This window comes from Mustela nigripes, chromosome 2 (genome assembly GCF_022355385.1).
Source record: "Mustela nigripes isolate SB6536 chromosome 2, MUSNIG.SB6536, whole genome shotgun sequence".
NCBI lineage: Eukaryota > Metazoa > Chordata > Mammalia > Carnivora > Mustelidae > Mustela > Mustela nigripes.
The window spans coordinates 99,396,885-99,416,972 of NC_081558.1; the positions used below are offsets into that span (position 1 = coordinate 99,396,885).

The following is a 20,088-nucleotide window of genomic DNA, read 5'->3' on the forward strand; positions in this document are numbered from 1 at the left end:
GCAGAGCGCCCAATGCAGGGCTTGATCCCAGGACCCTGGGATCATGACCTGAGCTGAAGGCAGAGGCTTTAACCCACTGAGCCACCCAGGTGCCTCTTATTGTTGATTTCTAACTTCATCCTGTTGTGGTTGGAGAAGATATTTTGGATGATAGTCTATTTTTTCATATTTATTGAGACCTAATTCATGGTCTAACATCTGGTCTTTTCTGCAAAATGTCCTGTGTGCATTTGAAAAGAATGCATATGCTGTTGTTGGTTAGAATGTTCTGTTTATGTGTTAGATTTACTTGGTTTATTGTGTTACTTAAGTCCTGTATTTATCTTCTAATTGTTGTATCCATTATTGAAAGTGTAGTATTTATGTCTCCAACTATTATTATATGGCTGTTTATTTCTCCCTTCAGTTCTGTCAGTTTTGCTTTATATATTTTGATGGTCTGTTATTAGGATTATTCAGGACTCAGCCCTCTGAGCCTGATTGGAGCTTTAGGTCCCTCTAGTGTCATGGTTAGTGACTTTGCTTGGTCTAGGCAGTGTTTCATAATTTAGAGTATTGGGCCAATGACTTTTCCCATTGGTTCACTTCTGAAGTATGAAAGACTCTATTCCTGTTAACCAAGCTCCAGTTTATAGAAAACAACCAAAATTGCAAAGTATATGAAAATGTAAAAACACAATTAAGATATATAGCCATGATACAAGATTCAAAAAGAAAAAAGCTGTGGACTGGATTATAAATTAAATATTGGAAGAATGAACTTAGTTCTGCTTATGAAGATTTGAGGCTGCCCTGTTGCTTGTCCTCAAGCCATTCTGTGCCTTCTGGAATTATTTCTAATCCAAGGGTTCTTAACCTTTTTTGATCATATACAATTTTGAGTATTTGCTAAAAACTTTCTATTTTTCCCCAGAAGAATGCTAATGTGCTCATTTCATATATATATATGTATATCTATTTACACACACACACATATATATATATATATATATTTAACTAAGGATAGATACAGAAACTACACGATTGAACAATATCAAGGAGAGAGGGGGCATGCAGAACAGAGAACATGGAATTGAGCCATAATCTTTGCATTTCCCAACGAAGCTTTAAATGTATCTGTAGTCTTCACTTTAATCAAAATAGTTTAATTTAGGAAAGAAAGAGCCCACTTCGTTTTCTTTATAAAATCTTGATTTTATTTCTTCCTGAATGTTTTTTTCTTTTTAAAGGAAAAAATATAAACCATATCTTTCGGGGGTATCAGACTGACAGCTTAACTGAGGTCATGCTGGGATTCAAATATTTCTTTCTGGTCATGATAGGATGGCCAATGGGATGGATCTGACAAGGGTCTATTAGCAGCAAGGATGAAGAAAGTCCCTTTGGAATGATCTCATCATGGGGAAGAAACTGCTGGTTTGGAACAATGTGTCAGGTTTGAGGGTTAAGTGTGATTTGAACACACATATGTCACTTATTGCCCTGAAGGCCCTACTGACTTGAGTCTGACCCAAGGAAAGAAACAATTGTGATGAAAATGCTAAAAGTTTGTTTTATTAAACTCTCTGTAAGGCATTGTAAGCAGATGTTCGTGGTACCCTATGCCAGTGCCTTCAAAGGTTCAAAGGTTGGTTTTGGTAAACACCTATGAATTTGAAACTGAGAGCATTTCTTCTGCCTCAAAAGGAGAAAGCTCGCACTTTCAGCTGGGCAAGCTGGAAATGCCAGTAAATTAATGCCTCTGGAAACAACCCTCAGTAAATGACAGATGGGAACTTGGTGAGGAAGCAGCCCTTAGCCGATGATGAAGAGCTTCCTCATCCCTCTGGTTGGGATAATTCTTAGATGTGTTTTACCCTGTCTCCCAGATTCCTCCAGCACGACTGGGCTTTATGGATAAGTGGCTTGATAACACACTGTTTATTGGTTTCCTTTCCATCATTATCTTACTTTTCCTTCTCTCTTTCCACTCTTCCTGGTATTGTCTCCTGTATAAACTACTTGCACTTAAATCCTTATCTCAGAGGCTGTTTCTGGGGAGAAACTACTAAAAAGTGCACTGAGCAAACAAGGCAGCCCAAGCTTGGAGTCAGACAGACCTGGATTCAAACTCCTCTTACCAGTGGTTGTGAACAACTTAATTTCTCTAAGGCTGTCTCTTCATCTATAAAATAGGGACAATAACATTGACTTTGCAAGGTCAGATTGTAAAGGTTATTTTTGACCATGTAGAGAGAGCCTTGTGCATAGGGGTTGCACATAGTAAGTGCTTCATACATGCTGGTGACGATCATTAATACCATCTTTATAATACTGTGGATATAGAACAGCATAGGTGGAGGCCAAAGCTGGTTTTCACCTTCGGGATGACCTCTGAAGTAGGCTAATTTGGCAGCTGTGCTCTAGGAGCTGTTTCTAATGAGCATCTGGGGCTTATTAATCTCAGTAGCTTAGAGGAAGCAAGATAGATAGATAGCAGACAGAAAGATAGCAGACGTCACGTGATGTGTTAGAAGCCAAAGAGGTAGCACCACCAGTTATGCTGAGTTTCAACCAGTGGCCACAGTGTCATCAGTGACTTTGTATCTGGGTCCTCTTTGATGGATGTGGTTTCATTAGCCTCACTCTTGAGGGATTATGCTCAGGGCTACTGAGGTTTGGTTTCTAGTTTAATTTGTTTTCTCAAACATAAAAAGGCCCCTTCTGCTTCTATTATGATCATGACCTTGTTTTAGAGCCTTTCAAATTGGGGCTATTCCCTCTGCTCCCCTTCACTCCCCACCCCCAGACAAGATCATATTGGAATTCTTTGATCATAGTGAAAGAAATGGAGAGACTGGCGCAGGTTGAAGGGTTTCACTCATTCTTTAACCCCAATTTATTCCAGTGCCAGGATTTGCCTGCAGGGCTGCAGCCTTTTCACAGCCGAAGGTGCCAGGGTGAATATAAATGATAGACTGCTTTGGCTAAATGACAGACAGCTGGGGGAATTGGTTGTTGCTCGCCCCCTGCAGGTGTAACTGGACAGCCATGGCGGGTAGAATGTGTTTCAGTTCTTTTTCGTACTTCACTCTAAGCCAAATTAAAGGACCTATCGTGATGTCCCTTCATAATATCCTTTTACTGATTGAGACACTAACAGATGAATTTCTCGCCAGTTCAGAAGGAAGATATGTGTAAAGGAAAAGGCACACTAACATGATTCTTATACCAAAACAACTTAAAAAAAAAAAAAACTTTCAAGAGAGAAGAGTATGGCAGAGAGAAGGAATCCAGCAACCTTGGTACACCTGACCTTAAGAACAATAACCCCACAGACTGTTCATCTCATCTGCTTCCTGGAAGAAAGAAAAATCTTTCAGAGACCTTGTCAGAGGTCTTAACCTCATGCAGGGCAATTCCCAAGAGGGTCCCATTACATCTGTATATAGTGTCAGAAAAATCTGGAGACATTGCCCCTTTAATACCAATCTCTGTAACACATAATGGTATCTCTCAGAGTGACTTGCTTTAAAATGATTTGAGTTCAGGGGTGCTTTGGTGGCTAAGTCAGTTAAGGGCCCCAGGTCAGGCTTTATGCTGTACATGGAGCCTGCTTAAGATTCTCTCTTTCCCTCTCCCTCTGTCTCTCCCCACCCCTATGTGTGCTCTCTTGTGTGGAAAAAAAAAAAAAAAAAAAAGGTGATTTGAGTTCATGTCTTGCGTTCATGTAAGACGGTGTGAGCTCATTGAGGGCAGAATTCAGATATGATTCATTTTTGTAGGTCCAGAAGCCAGCATAGTTCCTAGGTGGGGTTGCCAGATTTAGCATGAAAACAAAACAAAACAATACTGAAAAGCTATTCGCTTATTCAAAATTCAAACTTAACAGGGTGTCCTACATTTATTATCCTATTCCTTGCACATAGCTAACCTTGACAAACATTAGTGAGTGTGTGAGTGACTAGTACCATACCGACAAATGGAGAGCCAAACTGGTGAAAATGTGGATTGACTACGTAGAAGATCCTTCATAATCACAAAACATCAGAACTGTGTCTGGTTAACATGCTACCTGTGAAAATCTTGACAGCCTGGGTTTGACTTGAGACACATTTTCTACCCTGCTTAGTTAGCCATTCTCAGTGTCCATGTGGGAAGGATACGCATCTTCTGTTCATTTAAGTGTTTTGTTCCAACAATTTTACATCTTAATTCCACACATTTCTTGAGTTCATAGGTTTGCTTAATTGTTTATTGGTGTGGACCAGTTGTACAAGAAAATTGACATTAGATGGTGTGTGGGGCTCAGTCATTCTGAAGCACAATCAACTCTGTTATCTTCCTTTAAAATGCCCAAAACTGTGCTTTTACTCCAGCCGAACCCTGGGGTTTTGGGTAAAGTCATTGACTTTGATTAAACCATCAGGACCAATTCTGTTTGGGAAAAATATATATCTGGGGTTAGTTCATTGAACAATCAGTTTTAAGAAAGACAGTATATTAACTCTCTCCTTCCAAATGAATTCTTTGTGGATCCTGCCCTCAATGCCTTTCTTTTTCTTTGACTTTGGCAGCCTGCTCCTCCTCCCCCACTCTTACCTTACTACCTAAAACCTGAGTGTGAGTCAGTCACCTGAAGGGCCTGCTAAGATGCAGACATCTGGGTCCTGCCCCTGAGTTTGTGACTGGGTATTTTCAGGTGGCAGCCTGAGAACTAGCATTTGCAATTCATCACTGGAATCACACCGTTCTTCCCTGGCCTTTCCCTTTCTCTTTTGGGTCTTTAGTTCTTTTTCTTCATCACATTTCTCTGTGCCTAGAGCAGTATAATATAGTAACCTTGCTATATCATGGCCTGCTAGATTTGTTTTCCCCTCTGATTCTTTCCCCTCTGATGGGTAAAAGTTTACTTACATTTCCTGTTCAATGTAGTTCAGCATTCGGCTGACATGTGAGGCAGAGATCTCCCCGTCCACCTCAGCAATATATGTGTAGAGAAACTGGAAGGTGCTAAATGGGATCCGGGGAGGTCCACTGTCATGGTCAGATGATAACACCTCGCACACTATCTTGAGAGTTTTGGCAATGGTCTATAAAGGCATAAGATAAAATGAGAAAGTCATTATTTCAAACTAAATTCCTAAGATTCAGTTTAAAGGTTTTATTTATTTATCTGAGAGGAAGAAAGAGAGTGTGTGCACCCACATGCAGGAGTGGTAGGGAGGGGTGGCAGAAGGAGAGGGAGAAAAGGACCCCCCTCTGAGCAGGGAGCATAGGTGGGGCTCAATCCCAGGACCCCAAGATCATGACCTGAATGGAAGGCAGAAGCTTAACAGACTGAGCCACCCAGGCACCCCCTGCAAGATCAGTTTAGATAAAAGAAAACAAATAAAAATACTGCTCTCATAAAATGAAGTGAGAATAATGTAGTATTCTGGAAAGCTTGAACTTTTTACACCCAAACATCAATGAATTCCATCTGGTTTCTTTCTTTTTTTCCTTTCCTTTCTTTGTTGGAGGGTTACTCTCAAGGAATTAAGTTTATGAACTGAATATTTTAAGATATTTATTATTTTCATCAAAATAACCTCACTAAAGGAGAATTTGATTTTACATTCTAAAAAATTAAAGTTATTTCTTATTCTTATTGCTCTCTAATCTTTCGTCTGAAGAGTTGAGGTAATTAGTCTAGCCCATATGCTCCTATGGGACTTGGAGCAATGCTACAGTGGTGGGGGTGGGGGAGAAGGGTCAATCCCTGGGAAGACAGGAGTCCCAGATACAGGAAAAGTGACACTGAACATCAAAACCAGTTCTTCTAAAACATGTAGATCCATCTAATCAAAACACCTTGGTTGTTTTTTGTTTTACACCTTGTATTTTATATGCCATGACATTCACCTCGTTGTTGCCGGGGAAGAACTAGGAGATGATGGATGCCCAAAGGTTTACAGTATAGGAGCAAACCAATGAAACTTCCAACATCAAAAGGTCATGTTCAGAATTAGCTTTTACTCACCTGTGTCTTTCCATAAACCTATTCTTTACATAAATTTCCCAAGTGAATGAGTTGGGAAATTACAGGGGTAAAGAAAAATGATTTGAAGAAAGAATTGTTTAGTTCTGAATTAGCAAACATAGGTCAGCGTGTCTACCAGGGCAGTTCACCAAAACAGATGATGTGTAGATTGTCCTTAAACACCTTCCAGGGACCAGTGAACAGTGATTCCTGAGTGATGAACTGGGTGTGCCTGGGAGAAGGAAAAGGCAGCTGCTGGTATCTCCCTAGAAGGCTGGCTGGCACTGCCCTTCCTCTGCAGCTGCTGTGGGCTGCTCCGTTCCCTTCCTTCCCCTGAATATAACGGACGTCTACAGGATGCCTCTTTAACTTGTGTGTGTTACCCAGGGGTGTACACGGGGAGGTATCAGGAAGTATATGAGGGCGCGGAATCAACTTGGTCATCTTCCTAGAGAGACAGTTTTACCTGATGACAAGTGATTTAAACATTGTTTGCATTAATTATTAACTTTAATTGATTTAATATTTACATTTGGTTTCTTTATGTTGATAAACATTGCTACCTTATGAACTGGAATCATCAGGGTACACGAATTTTAGAATGGTAAAACGCATGATGTCAAAGAGATTTGGGGTTTGCAGCAGGCCCCTTTCATTGACCCTCCCCTGCCCTTGGGAGCCCTGCCCTGGAAACTGCTGCGAAGCACCATCTGTGGCAGTGTGCCACACGCTTCCAGGGAGGAGGGTGAGTGGCAGGCAGACCAGAGGCTGGGGAAGAGGCTGTCAGTGAGATGGTGGGCCATGTGCGGGATGCGAGGTCAGTATGACGGGGGTGGGGGGGTGGGTAGATTTGCAAGCTTATGTGCAAAGAACTCCATCATCATCTCCACTCACAGCTCATCCTCTCTCCTTCCTTTTCTTCAAAAATTCCCCTCCTGCCTTTGTTCTGCTGTCCTATTCCTGCAGGCTCATCCATGTTGGGGTGCTGTTAAGGACTGAATTGTGTTCACCCCAAATTCATATGCTGAAGCCCTAACCCCAGGACCTCAGAACGTGATTCTATTTGGAGATAGGGCCATTTTAGAGGTAATTAAGTTAAAATCAAGTCTGTGGAGTGGGCCTTAAACAAATAAGACTGCTGTCCTCATAAGAGGAGATTAGGACATAGACGTGTCAGATACATACATACGCAGAGGGACAACTGTATAAAGCAGCAGGTAAGGGCACCTGGGTGGCTCAGCCCGTTAAGTGTCTGACTCTTGGTTTCTGCTCAGGTCATGATCTCAGGGTCTTGTGCTTAACCCCCCACATCGGGCTCAGAACTCAGCAAGGAGTCTATTGAAGTTTTTCTCTTCCCCTCCCCCTCCCTCCACTCACCCATCCTCTCTCTCAAATAAATAAATGAATCAAGAAAAGAAAGAAAGAAAAGGAGAAAGAGAGAGAAACAGGAAGACAATGGCCATTTACAAACCAAGGACAATGGCCTCAGACACCTTAATCACAGACTTCCAGGCTCTTGGACTGTGAGAAAATAAATTTCTAGTGTTTAAGCCACCCAGTCTGGGGTACTTTGTTCCATCAGCCCTACAAGCTAATACAGGTGCTTTTTACCCCAAACAGTATCTTGTTAATCAAACACAAGCCTTTAAGTTTTATTGTCCTCTTAACATTTTAAAATATTTCATACATGGATGAATGGATAAAGAATTCTCTGGACTAGAACTTAAATAAATCTAAAGTAAACAAGGACCTGCATTTTGTTGCACAAGATTTTTTGATCAGATGGGGATCCACTTGATAAAGGGAGCCTTAAAGCATCTTCTGAGAGTCACAAACCCAGAGGAGAAAGGCTCAGAAAGTGAATTATTTGCTAACAAAACACATCCTTCCTTCCAATGAACAGTCTTCCTTTTCTACAATCAGTCCCCGTGGAACAGGAGGGAATAGAGGCTAGTCTAGAGGAAGGAGTGCTGATAGGGAAGAGAAATATAGGTCTGCATGCCACAGTCTTTTGAATCCTGGGTATAGATTGGGAGAGCTCAAGAAAGTCCCTGTCCTTAGATGAAAGGAGGGAACTGGTTTTTCTACGTGGCACCAAGATCATGTCTGACTAGTGAATTGGCAAAGGAAGGAGAAATTCCTGCGCTTGCCTCTAAGGGTATATGTATATATATGGAGATTTTATTCATTTATTTGAGAGAGAGAGAGAGAGAGAGAAAGAGAGCATGAGCAGGGGGAGGGGCAGAGGGAGAGGGAGAAGCAGACTCCCTGCTGAGCAGAGAGCCCAGAGCAGGGCTCCATCCCAGGACCCTGAGATCACCACCCGAGCCAAAGGCAGATGCTTAAGTGACTGAGCCACCCAGGCACGCTAAGGATATATGGTTTAACTAGACTGCAAAGCCTCTGCCAGATGTTGACACCCTCACACCTCCACATTTAAGTTCCCAGCAATAGTCCAATATGAAACAGATGGGTATAATGGGTCTGGTTCCTAGATTCACGAGGCACCCTTTATTTACAGACTAGCCCTTCAGGCTGACTTCACCTCAAGGTGTTCTGTGATGTTGGGGTGATGAGGGGCAGTTAGATACTTGAAGACCTCACTGTTATCCAAAGTCAGACCTGAGAATATCTCAGTAGAAGTAGAGAAGGCAGACTAGAATCATAGTCTGTCAGAGATGAAGGAACTTTTGGAACATCTAATCCAATCTCCCTGTTTTGGAAGGGAGGCAGAAAGATACAATTCACCTCATGGTTTCCCCCTCCCCAGTGCGGGAGGGAGACATACCAAAGTAAACCTACAGCTGCACTGTGAGCTCAGCAGAGGGAAGAGTGGAATTTAATATTCTGTAGTCACTTTTGTTACCGCAAGGCATGTGGAAGGAGAGGACTCACACATCTCACAAGGTGGTGAAGGTCTGTGAAGTAGACCACCGGAGCCACGGAGCCGATGAAGGCAACCTGAAAGGGTTCAGAGAGGTCCTCAGAACCCACCAGAATGATGACGAGCTAGGGATGGGGGGTGGGAGGGAGCACTGTGCTGTGAGAGAGAAGAGACCTAGGACTTAGGCCACAAGCCCCTGAGACCACACGGACAGTGTTTATTCCCATGGATTTCCAAGGACCGAGACATATAGGAAATCCTTTGCTTGGTGGTTGTGTGATCCTGGAGTTACCATTTCCCTGTTATACACTCTGCTGCCATCTTGAAGAGTGGAGTGGGGTGGAAAAAACCGAGAGACTGGGCATTTATGTCAAAGCTGTTTCTGGTACTGCATCGGACTAAAACTCCTGGATTGATTGAATCTACTTGCTTTCCTACTCAACCCTCTGTGGGTGGGGTAGATCAGGAAGCTCAGAATTAACTACAGATAAAATAAAGTATGTTCCCTCCTCCCTGCTCCAGATATCTCTGCATGTAGTGTGAGTATATTTGTGACCCTACGGGAATTTAATAAAATGTGTCTATTTTTAATTTGTCTTCCTGGACTTCCCCCAACCTTTGGGGCTATTTTCACAGAAGCGTGATAGTACTGATAGGCAAAACTTCTGCACTGGCTGCAATTTTCCTTTCCTCTTTGGAAGAAAGCAATTTATTCATTATATCGTATTACTATACAGGACAATGAAGATAAAAAAAACTATGAATGGCTTCACCTCTCCTTGTCTCTAAAGAAACAATTATAGTGAAAGTTGCAGGGGAAGCCTATAGGAAAAGTTGAACTTGCTAATAATATTTCTCATAATTTTTGTCAAACAAAAATGTCAGATATGCATCCCACGTGTATTCAAGATGAAAGAAAAAGATGGTGTTTAGAGTTGTTTACTGATTCAGACTACCTTTATGTACCATTTGCTTTTGGCAGAGTCAATAATTTTCTCATTAACTTTCAAACTTGCACATATTCCAGGATTTTTTAAAAAACCCATGTTTCTGATTCATTTTCATTTAGTTATTATAAAGGTGTTTAATAAGAGTGAGTCCATATATAAGATGACGCCCAAAGCTTTTAAATAAGTGCATGAACTGGGTGCAATATCTTTTTCTTTAAAACAGAAACATTCCTTTTCCAATTGTAAATCAAGTCAAACTTAGAAAAGGCATGAATTTGTATGAGCATCCTACATCCATGATGATGTCGTAACGGTAAGTCTGGAAATAGCCTCATTTCTCCTTTCCTGATCTCTCAGCTCTGATTTTTGTATCCAATTATGCTTATCAAATAGTAGTTTTCTGTAAGCCTGCATCTCTTTTTCAAAGGCCCCGTTGGTGTATCTTCTAGGTGTCTGGAACCCAAGTAGAAGCGAATCTCTTGCAGCTGGCTATTGGTTATCTTTAGGAATATAAGTGGAGTGGTGACGGAAATAAATCCGAAGGCAATGATTGAAATTCATAAATAATCCAGAAGCCACATTCTAGTAAACTCTCCCCAGGGTCTGATGACAGGTTTCCCCTCTCCCCTCCTCCCCCCTGCTTCTGGCTGAGGAGCAGAGGAATGACCTAATTCAGAGAGGAAGGGAAGTAGACAAGACAGGTATGCTTGTTCTCAGCCCAGAAGACGGGACTGTGTGTGCAGAGGTAGTCCTCTTCCAGGCCCAGACAGAGCTTTTCCGGTAAGGAACAGAAAGCAGTAAAGCTCACTTACAACTCCAAGAGAACTGCAAGCAAGAGCTAAAAACTTCAGCCACTCGATCTCCTCTGTGAAACGGCCCACATTCATCACACTATTAAACAGGTCTGTTGGGAGACTCAGCACCTTCCACATCTGGGCCAGCTCATCTGCGTGGATAATCAGTCTTCCAGCAACCTGCAGGTCAGGGGACAGACGACGGACAGGGAGGGACAGGATGAGAGAATGCCCCAAGAGATACTGCCCAGCAAGGCCCACATTTTCCCAGCACCCAGCAAGGGGTTTGATGGCGGGAGAGGAATGAGGGCAGGACTCTAGCCGTCCTCTTTGTAAGGGTAGAGAAATATTCAGTGTAGTGTTAAGTGTGCTGAAGTATGATGCAATCATTTTAACTCTCAATGTCAAGATTATAGGGAAATAATACCTTTATTTTACATTTTAATTTTTTTCTGATACTTTTATCAGAAAAGTATTGTCTGCTGTTTTATCCCTAGGTTGTGCCTATAAGGGAGATAGGGCAGCCTGCAAATGAAACCCAGTAGCTGAGGACTTGTCTGAGACCGGTAATCAGTAGTGAAATTAGAATTAGATGTTAAGTCTCTTGCTTCTATGTTCTGTGGAGTTTTTTGCACTACACTTCACATGTAACCCTCCTGCTTTTCCAAGACTAATAAGGGGTCTGTGGTCTGGATGCCTAGTGTTGCTTGGTCCCAGTTATGGTAGATCTCTGATCTCTGCCATGTCTGTTGCATAAGGTGCTTGGTGGTTAAAAGGAGAAAGGGAACAAGTCGTTGGCCAACAGTGTGATAAGGCTACAGATGCCCTAGTGAAGCATACACCTTCCCTGGCCCTCCGATTCTAGTGAAATGCTAAGCCTCTGGGAGCAAGGTAGTTGGCTGTCAGTCCTCAAATACCCCAAACCTCTCCATCCTGGATTTTAAAGCAGAGTATGGTGGTGCTAAACCACATTTCCTTGGAACTGGCCAAACTACAACTTTCTCAAGTCAGACCTTCCTCATCCATTCATTGGAAAGCTCCCAGAATGATATGGCTTTGAAGAGAGCGAGGATTTTCCCTAAAAGCTAGGTTATGTCTGCATCTGGGATAGCTCGGAAACTAAATTATACCCCTCTCCAAACTGTGATTGCCATCATATTATGTTCTTGATCAGTAAGTGTGTCACAGTCAAGGGACTGTGGACCTGCGCTTTTCTGGAGAGAAGGATTATTATTGAGTTGATTCCTTGGACATTCTGCCAGCTTCAGGGAAATCTGGGATGACCCCACTAATAACTCAGCTTGTAGCCTATTTCAATATCATTCCTATCCCTAAGAGAAGGTTTGCTTTCAGTGAATGGTTTAGTGGATTTTATGATATTGATTGGCCAGCTGACTGCTGGGGGATGGTGGGCTTTTGTCTGTGCCCACCTGGCCTCAGTATTACCCCATCTTCCCCCTTGATGCTCTGGTACAGCCCTTACCCGAGAATGCAGGATCTTTAACAGCTCAGGTGTAAGCTCTGCCCAGTTAGACAAAGCCACTCGCTCAGACCGCTCTCTCACTGGAGGAATCTCTCCACGAGACATAGCCCCGAAATAACTACAAGAAAAAAAGTTAGGGGGTGGGGAGAAAATCCTACATTCCACTGGCCTCTGGCTGCTTTGAAAACCCCCTCTCCTTTTTCTTGAGGGCAGGGGATGGAGGAAAGAACATTTGTTAGGGCCTCCTATATGCCAGACACTTTGTTTAGATCCTTTATGTACAGGAAAAGCCCGAATGTGTTACCTGCCATTCCAGGTATAAAGAACACTTAGTGAATAAAAAGATTTGTTTGTGTCTAAGGATGACAAATAATCGATAAAAATTTTGGTATGGAATTCCCTGAAGCATATAGAGTCTGGGATTTTTTTTTTCCCGGTCATCCCTCCTAAGTGTTTAATATACACATGTGTAGGTGCGCAGCCACACATTACATACACACATATACATATATATAATAGGAGATACAGAGTATATACATATTATACATTATATAGAAAAAATATATTATATATGACATATATACACATAATACATATGTAATACATCATATAACAGTAATTTGTGTTTCTTCTCTATTTTATAGAACACATAAATATGTAATATGTACAAACATATGTACATGTACATACACATATACATAGATTATATATTATATACATTATATATGATATAGTATATATATAATAGGAGGGAGAAAAAGATCATTGTTATTTTAAATCCCCACTCTCTTTTAGGGAAGAAGATTCCTGGTACCTAGAGGAACAGTTTTTTAATCATAAAATCTTTATTTCCAGTAACATGGCTATTGACATACTTAAAGTTGATTATTAGGTAGTGAGTAATATGTAATATGTAATAGGTAGTCTCGGTAGCGGGTAGTCTAGGTAGTGGGTAATGTATAATCCTGGTAATATGTAATAGGCAATCTTGGAAAGAAGTTGGAAGAGCACTAGAGTGACTTGTATAAGAAAGGGGAGGAGAAGGAGGTGCTCTCGGGGTGAGTGAAGAAACGTTTCCAGCTAGAGATCGTAAGGCTTTAAGGGGTTTTAAGGGGAGAGAGAAAGAAGGTTGGCAGGGCACTCTGAGGGAGGCTGAGGTGAGAAGACAGGCCACGGAAGGGGTGAGACGATCTTATGTGGGGGTGTGTGAAGTAAAACTCTTCTCTATCTTTCCTCAAAAATTTTTAATAAAATCTGCCCACTCACTGACATTATGTGGAGTGGACTCCGGGCGCAACACAGAAAAAATACTGAGTCCGGTTTCAGGATTGATATTAGACAAAAGAGCTGGGGCGCCTGGGGCTCCGTTGGTTAAGCATCTGACTCTCTTGGATTTAGCTCAGGTCCTGATCTCATGGCTCTTAGGATGGAGCCTCATGTTGGGCTCCTCAGTTGGCAGGAGTCTGCTCGAATATCCTCTCCCTCTGTCCTTTCCCTTGTTCTATCTCTCTCAAATAAATCTTTTTTAAAAAGATAAAAAGGGCTGCCTGTAGCTGGGAATGGACATAGGAGTTGACACATGGGTCATCAATGCTATCTGGAAGGTCTGTCTTCATCAAAAGCCTTGTTATTAAGAATCCCAGGATCATACACCTCTGCCCCTCTCTGCTTTAGTTTTCATGAATAAATAGTCTCATTATTTTTCTCCAGATCCAGTAGTATAAAAAGAGTAATAGAGGGAATTTTGTAGAAGCCCATACTAAGGTCAAGCTATACAATGATAGGGATGCACCACTACCTGTCTCTAGGTTCCAGAGCAATGTAGAGCTACAAGGAGCAAAATAAGACCTTCGAGGTACTGCCTTGGAGGTCAGCAGTAGGGAGGGCAGAAGAAATACTGTCTGGATGTTTACCATGTACATGAGCAACTTCCACAGACAGACAGATCAGGGTTGGGATACGTGTGGGTTCAGGGTGACAACAGGAGTGGGCTCTAGTAACTTGGGCAGCATAAACAGGAGAGATAGAAATGCAGCACATCATGTGGCAGAAGTGACTGCCCAAATAGAGTGATACACTTAGCAGCAATGTCTTTGGACTTTTTAACCAAGTTGGTGAAAGAATGTGGAAGTCAGGGATTTAGTACTCTGTGGGTTATTTAGCTTCATTTGCAATGAACAATTCCACGGTTATTCACATATATTACAAATCCGTGCAGTCACACATACCACAAGACATGTTTACATCCTGCAGATGTCTGGGAGGTGATTTCTTCTCAGACAGCACATATGCAGGGAAATTCTTGCTTGTGATGAATTAAGCACATATTTTGTCTGGGAATACTTCGTGGAGTTTCTACAAAGTGCTACGGGCTTGTGAGTCTCATAAAATCATCTGATAAATGCTTTTCATGTATTAATAGATGGAGAATGCTCTGGGGTCATGCTTTCCTTTCTCATTGTAGCTAAACTACAAACTGATTCTTCGTGGATATCTAAAAAATTTATAGCACATGATACAAAAAGGGAGCAAGCAGGCTACAACAGTGGAATGTTTTCTCCCATAAATGTCAGGGACAATGGCAAGAAATGTCATTTTCCTTGTTATAAAGCAGTAGCATAATAAAATGGGGGGGGGGGTTAAACTATTGTGTGGTATAAAGCAAAGTCTGTCTGAGTATGCCAAAAGAAATTAGTCTTCTGATGCCAAAACACAATCTTGGAGGTAATTTATAAAATTTAGAATGGAAAACTAAAGTGTTCATTACTAGCAAAGCAACCCCTTTATGTCCCTTATTTACGAGCACCACTGGCTTATTTTCCCTCCATCTGTAAAAGCTTCATCCTGACTCAGCCCAGCACCAGGAGTGCCCTGGCTGTGACTGTGAGGCTGATCTTGGATAACATTGTGTGCTTTCTCAAGGTGTCCACACCTTCCTCCCACCTGCTCAATACATCTCATGCTGAGGACATTCTCCCTTCTTCCGCCGCCCCCCTCCCCCGCCCCAGCTAGGCTCAACAGCATCTCTGACTCCCCTTCTCCCGCTGAAACGCTACAAAGGAGATCATCATTAAGCAGTAAAACTAGCCTGAAAATGATCCAGGAGGTATGGTTAGTTCTCGACCCCTACCTCAAGTCCCGGATCCCCAGTGTCAAGCGGGCATGTGTCCCTAAGAAGCCATTTCATAAATGAGAGGCTTTCCGTGCAAAGCTGTTTGAATACGGGCCAACAGCTAGCTCTCGCTGTGCAAGCTCTTTCCACGGAACAGCCTCTGGAGGTCGCCCCTGCAAGGGGGCACCTGAGTTTGAGGCGCAGTGTTTTCAGCCTGGCCCCTTTTCCTGCCCTCGGCACTCAGGGCTGCCTTCTCTCTCCAGAGTGCAATGTGCAGTGCGTGGACATGTACATTTTGAAGGAACGGACGAGTTCAAACAAACACAAAATAGAATTTTCCCAAAGACAAGCCACAGAATGTCTCTGGTTGAGGCAAGAATGAGCTTGATCGGCAGTGGAAGAAGCGGGGTGGGGGTGGGGGGGTGTCCTCAACAAGGCGCAAGCGCAGAGGTGAACCAGCTGGGACCGAGCGCGCACTGCCCAGCCGGCGGCCTCAGCGCCCGGCTCCCCGAGGCGCGCTGCTGCTCTCTAGTGGTGAGACCCGAGAGCGGGCCCTACTTCGGACCACGGAAGGCAGGCGGGGCCTTCCTACCCTCATTCCTACCTACATTCCTACCTACCTACATTCCTCTCCCCTCCCTACCCTACATCCCTCTCCCACCCTCCCCCCCACCTCCGCGCCTGTTTCCCCTGGGACTGGAGAGGGGGGCGCAGGGACCTCACCAGGTGCGTGTGCGGCCGGGTTGTGGGACTCTAACTCCTGCTGATCGCCCCAGGAACCTCGGCCAATTGCTCTGGGGTCCTATCGCTCAGTCTGGGTCGCTTAGGGGAGGGCGACCCACCCTCACCCAGCGTGATGTATTTATCGGTAGATTTTAAAGCACCAGAGCAATTCGAGAGCTGAACCTCACAAGATGATGCTAATCGTTCCCGACTCCCAGGCTGCAGCCATGACAACCTCCTCAGTTTTCCCCAGGACCTCCCCTCCTCCACGCCCCGCCTCCACCCGCAAGGGGCACCCTGGGCTGAGGTGAGAACGAGTACGTACTCCGCAGCCCACTGGATGAGATCCTGCGGCTGGGTCCGAATGGCGGCTTTGGTGAATTGCTTCAGCAATTCCGGCAGCTCCGGGGGGATGCATATTTGCTTATCTGTCTGAGGCATTGCTTGGTCGACCTGACGGCAGGGGAAAGATAAATAAATTGGGAATCTTTGAGTCATATAATGAGAGGGATCCTGGGCAGGATACCACCCTGCCTCTGTTTGATACTCTCCATACTGGGGAGAGTTCAGTCCCTCATAAGGTGTATGCATTCTGTTGTTACACAACTCCGAAGTTAGAGAATGGGTTACTAATCGTTGCTTTTCGTTCTAGTAAATAATTATGTCCTTTACATAAAAACCACACAATACTTCTTCATTTAAAAAGTAGACATCAGGGGCGCCTGGGTGGCTCAGTGGGTTAAGGCCTTTGCCTTCAACTCAGGTCATGATCCCAGATCCCTGGGATCAAGCCCCGCATCGGGCTCTCTGCTCAGCAAGGAGCCTGATTCCCGCACCCACCCTGCTTGCCTCTCTGCCTACTCGTGATCTCTGTCAAATAAATAAGTAAATCTTTAAAAAAAAAAAAAAAGTAGACATCAGCAAGAGGTAAACAAAAATATCCCTTAGCGATGTCACCCCCAAATATTGAATATCTCCTTCCAGAATTTTTTCAGTGTAAATATATATGTGTTTGTATAAATAAAAACGGGGTTATTAACATCTTCCATTACACACACACACACACACACACACAACTGTTATGGCAGAATAAATTGTAGCAAAATTTACTCTGTGAATCCTTTATTATTTGATATTAGGTTATTTCCAAATAAAAATAATCACCAAACAGCCATTTGGTGAATAACTCTCCTTACATCTGCATGTATTTATCTTTTTAATTGTAAAAGAGGAAACTTGTACATTTCATTCAAAAGGTTCCAAGACAAATTGAAGAAAAAAACATAAAAATCCATAGATAATATGCGAACAGCAAAATAAAGATTTTGCCTGCTGTTTGTAGAGAAAAAGAGACTAGATAATCCAAAAAGCCCCCATCTTCACACCTACATGTTAGACAAAACCCAGCAAACACACCTTTCAGATTAGATTGACTTGCTGAACTTGAAAAAAAGTGAGAGAAATCCTTAAGTTCCAAACAAAGTGAGTAAAGTAGAAAGGAGACTGGTAAGCAAATGCAGAAAGTAAGGGGCAAATGTAGAAGCCAGGAAGATGAACCTTTCATACAAATGATTAGACAAGTTGAAAACAGACCAGGTAGTAGGCCCACAAAAGTGAACAAATGAACTGCTGGACTGAGATCCTAGAGGATAACACACCCTCAGTGTAAGCAGTAAAAATATGTGCCTACAGGCAGGGGGGAAACAACCTAGAAATGTGTCTTCATTACTGCTTCTTGTTGGGGGCAACATAGTTTCCCACAAGTCTGTTTGCCACGAACTAAGTCTAAGTTTTAGATTTATACCACTGACCCTGTTGGGAAATCCCAAGAAAAGAAACTAAAGTGGCCTCAGGTTGGTGGTAAAGTGGCCCCAGCCTGGTGGTACTCCATTCTCATTTACTGAATGTTCTTTTGTTTGAAGGAAGAAGAGTTCAAAGATGTTGATTGATTTCAGACTTTGTAAAAAGTCAAGAATGCATAGTAAATTTCAAGAATAATTACTGCAGAAATTATATAACCACCAAACTAGAAGAAAGGAGAAAAAGAATTAACAACAAGAACAAGACAATTTGATCAACCCACACGAAGGAAGGCAAGAGAAGAGTGGGGAGAACATAGAAAAAGTGGATGAATAGCATGATAGAAAGTAATCTGTGTATATCAAGTAATCATAATAAAAAGCAAGTATGGCCATCAAAATGCAGAAACTATCAGACCAGATTTATAAAAAATCCAACTATGGGCACATCTGAAAAGACCTAACGACACAGAAAGACTGAAGGTGAAAGGATATATGAATAAATAGGCAAATAAAACCAAAAGAAAATGAATGCAGACATGTTAATACCAGAAAAGAAACTTCAAGGCAAAATGCACTATTAGGAGTAAGGAGGGTCAGCACGTAATGATAAAAGCTTCAATTCATTGAGAAGACAACAGAGTTCTCATTGAGTAGACCACAGACACCACCATGGGTGAATCTAGCAATGCTGGATGGAAAGGATAAAATACCGTTTAGGATTACATGTATATGCTATTTATTTATTTAGAGAGCAAGTGGGGGGAGGGGCAGAGGGAGAGGAAGATAGAGAATCTCAAGAAGACTCTGCTCTAAGCACAGATCTTGATGCAGGGCTCGATCCCATGACCTTGAGATCATAACCTGAGCCAAAATCAAGAGTCAAACACTTAACTGACAGAGCCACCCAGGTTCTCCCATGCATTTTATTTTCTATGTATGAAGTATTTCATAATTTAAAAGTAACCATTAAGAATGTATTGTTCTGATAACTTACCAATCCTTTTTTGCTCCTATTGTCTCGAAATGTGTATATATATTATATATATATATATATATATAGTCATTAAATATACAAAATTTACCATTGTAACCACTTTTAAGTATATGGTTCAGAGGCATTAAATGCATTCTTCTTGTTGTGTGCCCATCACCACCATCCATCTCTAGACTTTTTCATGGTTCCAAACTGAAACTCTGTACCCATTCAACAATACGTTTCCATTTCCCCACTCCCCTGAGCTCCTGGCATTCTGCTTTCTGTATTTATGAATTTAACTACTCTAGGTATTTCATGTAAGTAGATTCATACAGTATTTCCTCTTTTGTATCTGGCTTATTTCACTTAATATAATGACCTTAAGTTTCACCCATATTGTAAGAGTGGTCTGATTTTCCCTTTTTAAAGCTGAATAATATTCCATTGGATATATATACCACAGTCATCTGTTGTTGAGCGTTTGGGTTTTGTTTTGTTGGTGTTTGTTTTGTTTGTTTGTTTGTTTGTTTTTTGGTCTCTTGGCTACTGTGAATAATGCTGCTACGAACTGGGTATACAAATATCTTTTCAAGTACCTGCTTTCAATTCTTTTGGACATATACCCAGAAGTGGGATTGCTGGATCAGATGGTAATTCTATTTTTGATTTTTTGAGGCAGTGCCATACTGTTCTCAAAGAGGCTGCATTTTAGACTATTCATATATATTTAGAACTTGTAGTTGTACAATTGTTTTATTTCTATTCTAAAGATTAAAATGGCCTTATATAAGTGAGAAGATGGCCCAACCCTAATTAACTAGGCTTCCAGGATGACAATAACAATGATAACCCTTGGTCAGTATAGAGCAAATTTAAACAAAGCCTTTACCCCATGCCTCTTCTAAGAACATTCCATGATCTCTCTCCATTTTTGGCCAAACAATCTATTTTTCTCCATGATTAGTCCTTCTTCAACCTCTTGCAGTTCTTTCTGCTCTCCTGCCCCACCGTTTGCCCCTTATAAGCCATCGGTTATATCTATTAACTTTTGTACCAGATGCTATGTTAAGTGTTCTACATATATTTTCTCACTTAATTCTCAAAATATCCCTAAGAGGTACATTTACCACAATTTTAGAGATGTTGAAACTGAGAGAGAGAATAAAACTTTTGAAATGACATGTAGCCCATAAGTGACAGAGGCAGGATTTGAACACACACAGTCTGATGCGGGAGGCATGCCATTAAACATGACTGTCCCTTCCTTCTTGAGGCTTTCTCTTCCTTTGACGGCAGATACCATTCTTGCTTTTCTATTTTCCTTCGCATGTCTCCTGTCACCGTAACTTTTTCCCTCTTTTCT

General features: G+C 42.2%; 1 protein-coding gene across 2 annotated transcripts in view; it reads right to left on the minus strand.

Moving 5' to 3' along the window:
• Positions 1 to 4,230: 4,230 nt before the first annotated feature.
• The window catches only part of ROPN1 (rhophilin associated tail protein 1), a 28,309-nt gene continuing 12,451 nt past the window's right edge, over positions 4,231 to 20,088 (minus strand). Inside the window, exons 2-7 of one of the 2 annotated variants that reach the window (XM_059388004.1) lie at positions 16,273 to 16,400; positions 12,113 to 12,230; positions 10,648 to 10,809; positions 8,897 to 8,962; positions 4,897 to 5,072; positions 4,231 to 4,416 (exon numbers count right to left, since the gene is read on the minus strand). In XM_059388004.1, coding sequence (XP_059243987.1) covers positions 4,350 to 4,416; positions 4,897 to 5,072; positions 8,897 to 8,962; positions 10,648 to 10,809; positions 12,113 to 12,230; positions 16,273 to 16,388 — 705 coding nt within the window. In that variant the 5' untranslated portion in view covers positions 16,389 to 16,400 and the 3' untranslated portion in view covers positions 4,231 to 4,349. The remainder of the gene's footprint in view (positions 4,417 to 4,896; positions 5,073 to 8,896; positions 8,963 to 10,647; positions 10,810 to 12,112; positions 12,231 to 16,272; positions 16,401 to 20,088) is intronic. The other variant, XM_059388005.1, reaches the window with a different exon arrangement.